Source organism: Talpa occidentalis, unplaced genomic scaffold, assembly GCF_014898055.3.
Source record: "Talpa occidentalis isolate TD23 unplaced genomic scaffold, MPIMG_talOcc4v2.1 talOcc4.4, whole genome shotgun sequence".
In the NCBI taxonomy this organism is placed as follows: Eukaryota; Metazoa; Chordata; class Mammalia; order Eulipotyphla; family Talpidae; genus Talpa; species Talpa occidentalis.
Genome location: NW_023604295.1, coordinates 38,753,705 through 38,765,991, shown reverse-complemented (window position 1 = coordinate 38,765,991; position 12,287 = coordinate 38,753,705). Strand labels below are relative to the sequence as shown.

At 32.9% G+C, this 12,287-nt stretch overlaps 2 protein-coding genes across 2 annotated transcripts in view; one reads left to right on the top strand and one right to left on the bottom strand.

The window, feature by feature from the left end:
- The window catches only part of ATP13A4 (ATPase 13A4), a 176,703-nt gene that overhangs the window by 52,595 nt on the left and 111,821 nt on the right, over positions 1–12,287 (top strand). The window lies entirely within an intron of this gene.
- LOC119258093 (protein phosphatase inhibitor 2-like) overlaps positions 2,298–12,287 on the bottom strand; it is a 19,459-nt gene continuing 9,469 nt past the window's right edge. Inside the window, exons 2-4 of the mRNA XM_037526598.2 lie at positions 11,587–11,684; positions 6,895–7,062; positions 2,298–4,680 (exon numbers count right to left, since the gene is read on the bottom strand). Of these exons, the coding sequence (XP_037382495.1) occupies positions 4,634–4,680; positions 6,895–7,062; positions 11,587–11,684 (313 nt within the window). The 3' untranslated portion in view covers positions 2,298–4,633. The remainder of the gene's footprint in view (positions 4,681–6,894; positions 7,063–11,586; positions 11,685–12,287) is intronic.

The window sequence follows — 12,287 nt, the reverse complement described above, 5'->3', positions numbered from 1 at the left end:
AGTCTTCACCTACAACTTCATTCCCAACTTGTCAATAAATTTAGGAATTATTAAATGGCAGAAGTTTAATTGGCAACAATCCACAAACTTGCTTTAAGTTTGACTTCTGAAATCCAACATTTTGGATTATACTTTGTTGAAGAAAATCATTGGCATTTCTGATTTTGTGGGATCTTTTTATCTTGCTAATACTTTTGTGGTAGATGACTGGGGAGAGCTTTGGCATCCGGGGAAACTGCATGAAACCTAAGCAGCCAATTTCTTCCTAGTTGTAATTGGCCCAAACTTCCCTACCATAAAGGCCTCCTCAGGATGGCTAAGGGTAAGTATATTATTCTTTCTTGTTCACCCAAAGCAGTGCTCTCTGCTCTATACACATGAAAGTTTGAAAATTTTTAAAGGCAGGGATCTTACATCCCTATCTCCCAATGAACTTTATAGCGCTTGCTTATTCAATTGGCATTTCTTTTACATAAGGAGATGGAAACACGTTGTCTTTTACTTATGTAACAGATATACCAGGGGGTGTAATTCAGCTTTCTTCTTCCTATATTTGTTAGGTCTGTTATTGTTAATACTTTTTTAGTCTGAAACATTTTATTAGAACAAGGGATACTGCAAAGCTGCTTATATAAATCCCCTTTATCTAGAAAGTGGGGTCAATAATATTAAGATAAAAAAGATCAGCTTGCAAGATCCTCTTCTATTCATAGTCAATACTCTTATCAATTCGAAAAGAAACAGAACAAAAATTTATAGTTCTCTTCAATTCCAGTAAATTTCTGGTAATATTAACAAAAATGGGATTGAACTAAAACACTCACTTGGCAGGCTTACTGAAAAAAAGTTCAAGTTGGGCAGTTAAGATAAAATCATGACTGCACACTTGCCAAATCCACCCTCATTGACCTACTCTCAGCATTACCTCCCCACCAATAACACCTCAAATAAACAATGACTCAATCCCAAATTTAAAGTGTAGGTGCCAAAAACCCAATGCAAAATATTTTGTTAGGGCAGGTAACCAAGTTTTGGGACTGTAAGCTAGACAAGACAATTGCAATCCGCTATCTTCCCAGTGAATGGCTGATGTGTAAAAGCTGATGAGGACAAGGCAGTTTGGGAAATTGCTTTTAACAGTTAAGTCTTTGAACAACAGTCATATCAATACTAAAACACAGCAGCTCATAACCAACCACATCTCTCCCTCCCTCATTTGCCCAGGACGTTATTTTCTTGTTTCCTGCATAAGTTATCAAGTTAGTCATGTTATTTGGAAAATTAAATACAATCTAAAAATATTGTGCTGTTATTACTACATCTTCTCTTTCCACGGCAAACTGTTCTTTTTTAGGAAGAAATTCATTTTTCAAGTATCAAAAACCTTAGTCTGTTCCGCTACCTCTATTTGTGATGCTACCTGAGGGAAATGGGTAAGTTACGGTGAGATGTTTGAAAGATGTTAGGTTAAACCAAGTTTTAAATGGTTTCTTTATGCAGGATGTCTCCGATCTTTTAATATGAATATGCATTATTATAAAGCTCCAAGGGGCAAGGGGAGTAAAGTATAGAGCATGTGCAAAGCTTATTTGCTCATGGAATCCCTTTCATGGAACATGTTATGGGATTAAGGGTATCATGGAACACACTGGGAAATGTTAGTTTATGTACATTCTAATTTTTATAGGCCTGCTTGACACCTTATTCTAAGCTTGAAACATTTAGATTAGAAATAAAACTTGCAGAACATAACCAAATCACAGACATCTTCATGGAATGTTTTTCCCAAAATGTCATATAAACCTCAAAGATAGTTTCCAATTATTCAGAGTAAGATAAAAATCAAAACTCAAACACCTGAAAAATTTTATTCCTAAAGCACACTTATATCAATAATCCAATTAAAGTTTTATTTGTAAGGTATAACTTCTAAAATGGATTTCCTACATCTAAAAATGCCTGGATAAAGAACATGTAATTTAGTAAAATCTGGATTTGAATCCTGTTACTTAGCACGTATGAGACACTGAGTATAAATAACTTGGCCAAGAGCACTTTCTAATAAAGATATCTGCTTCATATGGTTGCTTTCAGGATTAGAGACCTATAATACCAAGCAAGGGTGAAGAGGTTCTCAATAAATGGTAGCTCCTGTTATCATTCCTATTTTAACTAAAGAAATGACTCTGCCACAGTGCAGTTCAAGATATTCTCCTGCAATATAGAACAACTTACCAAGAGGACATGGTTCCAAGATAGCTGGAAAGCAAGAAAATAAAATCCACACACAGATAATTTTTATATTATTGTATTTTATTACAATGTGTTGAGTGTACTAACTTAAAGGAAAAAATGTAAACAAAATGAAGGTCTAGTGAAAAATGGCACTTCAACTTTAATCTTCAACTTAGTTATTTTTAACAATCCATTTATACCATTATATGTCTCAGATTTTAAAGATCATTTCTGAATTTTAGACTGAAAAATGAATAAACAGTTAAGCAGAGGAAATGCTACTGGTTAAAAAGTTAAATCTCTCTTGGCTAGAATTAAACATTGACAGGTAACTTTCTCTATAAAGGAAAGTCTACTTTGGAGCATAAAGTTACATTTTTTGTGTAGTCCAAAACCATGTCAAGTAGAACTCATGACTTGATGAAAATAGTCTTACTCAATTACATTTGACTACTTAAAATCTTACTGAGCATGCTATTTGCTGTGTCTTACCTCCAACACAACTCTCTACTTCCTGAAACAAGTTTATTATTTAAGTTTCAAGAAGTAGTTTATAGGAAACACCAAAAGAATCAGTTGTTAGAGGTATAACCTTTTCTTCATTGTACACAGCTATTTCTAAAAATAAAGAGTATGTACTTTCTAAGAATAAAATGAGAAAACCAAAAACTGTGGTCTCTGTGCATGAACATATACACACATAGGCACGAACTTAAGTTTCCCCAAATGTGTTAGGCAGGTATAACTCAAAATTCTAACGTCAGAAAGTAAAGATAAACACTTGTTTATAAATCAGTGATACTTGCTTATATACTTTAATTAGAATACTACACCTGCAGTTAGTTCAGATGTACTTTGATTGGATCCCATTAGGAAAAAAAGACATTCAAAATAATAAGCACATTCTTCAAACAGCAGAGAATTCTCCCACTTTATTTATCTTGACTTACTGGTATTTCATAAATTTGCAAGTGGAAGATAAGCTGTTCAAAAAAGCCTTTTCATATACATAATACACAGAAATTATTTTAAAAGTCTATTCACATAATGGATTCTTTTGGTACTAATGAAAAATTGAGATACAAATAAATGACTAGAAATGAAACCATGACTAAACAAAGAGCAAAGGAACAACACTACATTTCAGGGAAAAAATCCAAATCTTACTGTTAGAAGAATAAAGTATATCTGTCATAGTATACATTATCAAATTCCCTTAAAGCAGGGATTATTTGAAGTTTTTAAATGAAAAAAAGTTCAGGATTACCTCTGTTTTTACATTCAGTAACTATCATAGCAACATCGGTTACATACAACATCTGCCTCATCTCACCAAAAAAACCCTAGGGGTTTTCTAAGTCAAACAATAAATACCAGCAATTCAATAAGCAAGCTGGAGAGGAGGAGAGATTTGAATTGGAGAGGAGGAGAGATTTTGCAGCTGAATTGTATCTCCGGTATATAGTACGGCTGCTGGTCACTCTATTTTTTCCATGCATTAGAAGAACAGGGACTGATAGTCAAAATAAAAATTCCATTGTGTAGCAAATGATAGAATTTGTAACAGCAGAAAGAGTTCCTAATGTCATAATAATCGTTATGATGCTTTACAAAGGATTTTGTGCACATGTGTGGAAAGGAGTAAAAAACAAAGGCAGGTTAAGAAAAAGGGAATGCTGAGACTGTATTAGAATTATATTTATTTTAAAAATTGATCTGAAATCTGCCCATAAAGTATACAAAAAAAAGTCAGAGTAGACATTAGTGCAAGTTTAACCTGATAATTTATTCATGAAAAGAGCTAGTTTTGATGAGGAAAAAGTTCAATCCTTTCCTTGTAAACATAAACAACAGGAGTTTTAAAGGTAATAGGCCAGAAAATGCAACAATAACTTTTATAATATAATCCTTTTCAATTAAACAGACAAATCAAGTTGAAGACACCTGTTAAAATACTTTGTAGACTGAATATTCACCAGTCTATATAATCTTGTTCCAATTGGGATTTTTGATTTTTAAAAAAACTTTTTATAAGAACTATCACATCTAGAAGTGAAGAAAATAAATTAGATCCCTCCCCCCCAAGATATTATTTTACCTCTAAATCATAAAAAGCTTTGTAATTATCTTATACAAATTAACCAGTGTTCTTACAAAATTAATGTGGTTTTGGACTGATGACATTACACTGTGTTTGTGGTGAAGTACTAGGCACAAGAATATATATATCAATTAGGCATTTTCAGTCTAATTAGTCTCTAAAGTTATTTAATTCTTGGCAATATATAATAACTGGTATGCATTTTGGTACATAAGGTCTGAATTGTAGAGAACAAGAAGCTGTGTATTATAGTAACAGGGTTTGTATGTGACAATTACAGTGTTGAACAAGTATCTTCTATGAACTCTGTGATTTGTTTTGCAGTTGGTCACCTGAAGTAGATCCTGCAAAGATAAAAGGAAAAAATCAACATAATTTATTTGTTGTGTATTGCCAACCTTGGAACTATCTGCTATAAAGTTTCCTAACGTGGCCATGGATAATAAACAAATAGGTATCTAAAAATCAAAGGTATATTTTATAATTAGTCTGTGACTAATTATATGAAAGAATCTCTATTCCGCCCCCCACCCCCAAATATTTTAAAGAGCAGAACAGGAGTATACTTGGCATTAGAACAAACAGGTTTCAGACTGATCATTTCTGTGACTAAATCACAGGTAGATAACTAAGAGTTTGTTACAACTCAAATCTCCAAAGCTATAAAAGACAAAGTGACAAAATATTTCCTCAGAGTCTAAAATGCCACCTTTCTTTTCACAAAGAAAGGTATAAAATAGATGGGGATAGCAAGGGTGAGGGAGAATAACAACAATGCTTAAGAAGTAATGGGTCCTATAAAATCTAGAAATTTTAAAAGCTGGTGAAATTTCCTAAGGGTCGAAAAAGGGTACAAGAAAAATAGGAAACTTACTTGCCTATGTCTTATCATGTAGTCTTTCTATTCTTGCGGACTTTATGAAACTAAGTAGGATATACTCTTATGTAAGGAGTACTTCATCTGCACTGAAGAAAAACCAGGTACTGAGCTAACACAAATTTTTGTCATACATAAATGAAAAAACATATTTATGTACTAAATATGTGAACTCTAATGTATTATAAGTAAAGAGGGAGAGCAAAGACCAGAATTCTTTTTGAAAAGCTGTAGCATTGAAAAAAAATCGGCAGCTTACTGCTCGCCTGTTTCTATGGAGGCACTTATTTCTTAAAACCTACCCCTTTCAAAATGCAGCCCTCTGCTGGCCTGTGTCTATGCAGGTGTTTCTTTCCTGTTTCTCTTTTCCTTAATAAACTTGCCATAAAAAAAAAAAATCCTTTGACATCTCACATAGTGATGCTGGTACAAATTTCCAGTGACAAGTGGGAAGGATTCTTGGTGCTTTGGCAGAGTGACTAGAAATTGATTGAAAATTGAAAATCTGAGTAGAAATTGATGAGTTATAATCAAAGAAACATTCACTTTGAATGTATCCAAAAAAATCACCAAGATAATAGGTAAATGGGGAAGTAAACCCAATTAAGAGACAGGTCTCCTAAAAATGGGTAATAATTTTAAGAAGAGAAAGAGAGAAACCTATAATGATAGCTACTTAAAATGAAATTTATTCAAGCTAAATGTGAGCTAAAAAAACCATGGTGCATAAAATGGAAACGAAATGTATGAAACAAACTGAAAGGATGAAGTATATATGGAATAATGAAAGTATTACAGTTCTGACACTATTGTGAGACAGAGTCATCAGGTTCTATCATAGAATCACTTACTGTACTTAGGCTCACCAAAATAATGTTATTTACTCCTAAGAAATCCAAGACACAACAAATAAAGTTACAATTCTACTTAGAAGCATCAATTTGTAAGTACAAAGTGTAGACAAATGGGTACAAGATTCACATGAATCATGTAGAAGAGTCATCTGTATTCAATATCAGAATAAATTTATTAAAAATAAGTAAATAAATAAAATCTATTTGTTGTGCCTGATCAATAGCTGATAGGCTTCAAGGGCTGGCTGTCCAAGACTTCAAACAAAGATATGCCAAAAAACTGATCAATTCAAAGAATCAGCATGGAAAGTATATACTTTGTACCTTAAGTGGTATCAAAACAAATCTTTCATATTAAAAAAAGTTTCTCTTAAAAATTTACATCTTTAAATAACTATAAGAAAGAAAATATCAAATCAACAAACAAATATGAACCAGAGACACTCTATGGGGGGTGGGGAGTTTGGGGTCAAAATAAGGGGGTTGTAATTGTATGGGGAATATAAAAAAATAAAAAATAAAAAAAAAGAAATTTACATCTTTAGATTGTAATGACATTAAATATGACCTGAAACAAAAACAAAATACATCTTAACATGAAGAAAAACATTGCTTAAAGCCATGTAAACAAACAAACAAAAAAACATATCCGTATCACATAACATACAGTCTTAAATCAACTCTGAACATAAAATTTTAGAAACTTTTGGACAGTAATAAAGTGAATCTTGGCAAAATTTTATGAGGTTCTTCAAATGTTTCAATAAAATATATGATTTAGGCACAAAAAATCATAGTGTCTCAGTGATATTTTTGAAACATCTAACCTTGATTTGATTCTTCCGAATTCATGCCTTCTCCAGATGCAGCCTCTGACATTTCTTCATCATCTTCATCATCATGTAGGTCTTTTGAAATTAACTGTCTAGCTAATTTAATATTCAGTCCTTCATTGTAGTGGAGCTTCCTCTTCATTTCAAACTGTCGCTTTTTTTCTACCAGATACAAAAAATAAGAGTAGGAAGTTTTTAGTGCAAAGATGGCAATCTATAGTTTGTGTCTAATGCTGCTTTTGTGCGCAATGGCAGAGCTAAGTAGTTCTGAAAGAGACTATAAGTTCACAAAACCTTAAGTATTTACTTCCAGGCCCTTTACAGAAAGTGTGCCAACTTCTGCTTTACATGGCTCAAATAAAGACAAATGAGTCATTTGTAGTTATACTTGTGAAGAACATTTAAAGATACAGGAAAATTCTCCAGAAATAAGTGAATGGGGAAAAAAAGCAAGATATACCACCACACACACATAACACAAATATAGAAAATGTACAAAGGCTGCAAGCATATATGTACACACAGAAAAACAACTCAATAACTAAAAGTGGTTAATTTTGGGTCACGAAACTATGATCCATGTTTTCGCATTTTCTATTTAGAAAAAAATTCCTTAAAATTTTGTATTACCCATGATTTAAAACATTGCTGGCTAAAAACATAGCATCATCCCCAGAGTAACTGTAAGAAAAATCTGTTAGAAGGAATAGTTAAGCAGTTACAGACTATTCTTTCACTTATAATCTTCCCCACAGAATCAAAGTTAGTAGCAAACTAACATAACTGATCATATTTTACTACTAAATAGCATTTTAAATATCTGTTTATGAAGTAGTTTTGTTTATGAAGTATAAGACTTGAAAATTTCTTAGACCAATGCATTAAAAAACAAAAAGGGGCTCAGCATAAAATTGCCAGTTGTTTATGTCAAAGTATTAAACTTACTCAACCAGTTTTATTATGATAGTCATAAAATTACATTTACAGTTCATGTCACTACTGATCAATGACTTTTCAGCCTCTGTTAGGAATGGGAGAAGGAAGTTCTCAGATATCAGATTATAAGCATTTGTTTCAAACTACTAGGACCTTGCCAGGCACCTTTCTTCTCTACTCATAAATTATTTTTGTGATTTATTTTATACTTTGAGAGTACCGTAATGTAATGGGAAGTAAAATAAAAAAAAAAATAAAAAAAAAAGACCATTCATAAAAAGACAAAATCCTCATGACTTTTTAGGGCTGGCTTTCAAGTATTCAGATGATTTAAGGCTAATATTAATAAACAACAAAAAATGGTTCTATTTCCAATACCATATAAGTTTACTAAAAAGTCAACACTTTTTCCTCATTACAAAGTAATACATGTTCATGGTAAAATTTTAAAAACTCAATTTCTTCACTCAGAAATTACCATAGCATTTTATGATTCTAGATTTTTTTCCTAAAAATGTATTTTTGTATCAGTGACTCATATGTTGTTGTATATGATTGTTTTTCCGCTGACTATATAGTTAGGATGACTGTGTAAGTCTCTGTTCAAGAAGTGCCAGTTCACGCATATTGTCTGATGGAACTGTAGTAATGACCCTTTCTTTCACTCCATGACTTTTTAAAAGTAACAACCAGCATTTAAAGAAAACAAAACAAAACAGGACTGTATCACATATAGTAAAGGTACGTAGCATTTTGTGAAATTCTTTTTTGTAATTCTATGTATACATGTATACTGAATGGGACTTTTGATATTGGTGAAAAATATTTGAAAAATATTGGAATAAATCTTAGAAATTGAATTGCTACATTAAAGGGTGTCATATTATTTTAAAACTTTTGGCTCATATATTGCCATACTGATATGTATATAAGTATGTAAGTAACCTATTTCTCCATTCACACCAGAAATTTTTATCTTTGTTGTTTGAAAGGAAAGTATCATGATGCTGTTTTAATTTGTAGTTCCTTTTTCCTAAGAGTTGATATTATAGTACTTCTCTCTTGTGAATTATATTCATAGTTTAAGAAAATGATTTATTTTTATTTCTAGTAGATACTGAATTTGTGGTTTTGCTTTTTTTAAAAAAAAGATTTATTTATTTATTTATACATACATACATACATACATACATACATACATACATACATACAAACACTGGGTACAGTCAGAAGCACAGGAGGGTGAGAGAATTCACCAGAGCCAGAGTGGGGAGCAGAGCAGGCAGAAGGACCGAAGTACACTGCTGAGTGGAGCAGCGGGCAGCAGGAGAGGTCTGCATGCCATGTGGGACCCTACTCCAGTGGCAGGAGGAGGGAGCAGCCAGGGATTGAACCGGCGCTGCAGAGGCTGCGGGCTGCAGGCTGCGGGCTGCTGGTTGCTTCGCAACCCAGCGCTCAACCACTGCACCGTCAGGGAGGCCCTGTGGTTTTGCTTTTTATAGATAATTATAGAATACTCTAAAATTATTAATTTAAAAACATGCATTTTTATTCATTTCACAGAAAGCTGCTAATACAAGAAATCTCAACCTTCTGGAGTAGTTGTATTCATTACTTATAATTCTTACATGGAGAACAATATAATGTAGAGAACAATACAAGGATATTCACGTTTGAGGCACAGCTCTAGTAATAAACCATTATCCATGTGAACTTGACAAGTTAATTATCCTTTTTATTTTGCTTTTATTAAAATATAATGGAGAATGTATCTATTATTTTAACTTATTAAAAGTTAGTATTTACTGGGCAGTTACAATATGCTAGAATTATTGTGAAGTACTTCAAATTTTTATCTCTCTTAATATTTAACCAATGACTCTTAATACTTTATAGTTCCCAATTTAGAAATGAAGAAACTGAGGTTCCAAAAAATTAAGCAAATTTGACATACAAACTTAGATCTGTCTTACTCCATTGTCAACATCTTAATTGTAATGCTATCAGTTATAAGATAATCTTTTCCAAGAATTTCTGTCAATAAGCAAGGTTTGCAGACATGCAATTTGTCTGAATTCATGAACTGAATTTGTGAAACTGTAAGTTATCAAATGGTTCTCCCTACTGGCAAATTCATGGAATTACAATTTGAGGGAAAATTTCCTTACAGAAATACTGACAACACATAGGTTAATATATCTTCTGTTCTCAAATATGCCGTCAGGTTTTTAAAGAATAATAAAGAAACAATTTCTATTTTAAACCTTTTCTCAAGGGCCTCTTGGGATATAATTTGGGAAAATAAGTCAGAAAGTCATGGAGGGTAGAAAAGATTTAATGTAATACAACTTGAGATTATACTATATATGAAATTCCTCTTGAAGGACAATTAGGTTCTGACCATCATAATTTTGTTGAGCAAATTATAATCTGAAATGAAAGAAAGGTAAGATTCCTGACAGTTAGCAAAAAAACTGAAACTTTAGTTCTAAAGTTTCTGAATTTCTGGATGTTTTTACGTATTTTTTTTTTTTAAAGATTTATTTATCCATGCGTACAAGAGCTGGCATACAGGCCAGAGGTGCGGCGGGGTGTGTGTGTGTGAGAGAGGATTCATCATAGACAGAGTGGGGAAAGAACAGGCAGATTGACCGAAGTACACTGCTGAGGGGGAGTAGCAGGCGGGTCAGGAGAGGTCTGCTGTGCCATGTGGGTTGCTCCCTGGTTGGGGATTGAACTTGTGCTGCAGTGGCTGCGGATTGCTTCATAGGTTATATCTTAACCCCTTGCATCACCAGGGAGGCCCTTTACATCTATCTTTTGCTAATGCAACTAGCAGCCTGTTTTGTACGTATGACAATAAATCCTTGAGCCAAACAAAAAATTAAATAAAAAAACAGTGTAAATGTTTAAAAAAAAAAAAAGTTAGTTTCTGGATTTCTTTATAGTACAGGTAGTACTCATATTTGAAGGTTTTCAAGTATATATACAATACTATCCTTTTCTTTTGTGAGGGTATGTGTTCTTTTCCTGCACCTGTTTACCTATACATAGGCTTGGTTTTTTCTTTTTAAAAGAGCTGGAAACTACACCAACAATTTTTTTTCTTGTGCTTATACATTCACACAGTTCAGAAAGTATAAAAAGCAACAGATGGAATATCTTCCTTCTGTCCTCATTTACCATAGATAACCACTGTTACTTATACAAACAGAAACAATGAGTAGGTACCAATGCTTTAACCAAGTAACTGTATAAGCTACAAGAGTTTCTTCCAACCCTGTTGAGAAGATTATCTTTAGCTCCTTTCCCCATTATGCTGCTTTCACTCTATCTCTTGGTTCATCTATAAGTTTTACACTCTCTTAAAATAAAAGCACAAGCAATTTGAAAATTACCTCTTATTTGCTATCTCTTTAGACCATCCACATTCAGTGACTCTAACAGCATTAATTTAATAAGTATTTATTGGATTACTCTCTATTCCAGGCCCTAAAAAGGTAAAAAGGTACAAAGGTACAGTTATAATTACTTTAAAGATGGTAGTTTTTCCAAAGTCATGAAATCAGGGTTGGAAGAAGAGCCTGATACACAATAAATCCACAGAAATACAACGAATTCTAAAAATGCTGCTCCATAATCTCCCACCATTCACTTCCCAAAGAGGAAAATCTCATGACAATCTTCCAAATAGTGGTTTTATTTTACCACAAATTGTTAGAAAAATATTGAAAGTAGTAAACAAACCACCTTGTTCTTCAGGTGAGAGGTCATTATCCTCATCTTCACTGCTTTCTTGTTCATGAACCCGATACTTTAGCTCTGAGCCTTCGGCAGCAGAGCCTAATCTATAAACAATCATTTACAGAGAAAGAAACACTGATATTCTTGAATTACTGAATGTCTTATTTAACTTTTGAGTCTCATAAAAACATCTGAAAATGATTAATATGCTAACTATAACCTGATGAGGAATGGGTGTAGAAACCAAAAAGCAACAAGCATGGAGGATGACAGAAATCAAAGAACAAAGGAATAGTGCTTTTGTTTATGAATTCACTTATTTTTGCCTTTCTCACCTCTATTTTTAAAATCTAGGTGGCAGGATATTAAAAACAAAACAAAACAAAAAACCACACAGGCAATTGACACAGGGACTCTATGTACCAGGCTATGGTACTCTTTCTGCTACTTGCATACCTTGGCTTTAATCTAGAAACAAGACTAGATAAGGTGCTGTGAAATATTCAGATAAATTTAGTATAAATTTTTAAAATTTATGCTTCAGTAAAATGTTTTCAACTTTGCACAATTAAAAATAGTGTAAGTGAAAATTCTTATAGATGTCAGTACTTACTTCTTAGCTAAGACATCTGGGGTAAGGACTTCAGTGGCTTCTGAAATCACTCACTGCCTCTTCATCATCACCTATCATACTGGGGATGACAAGC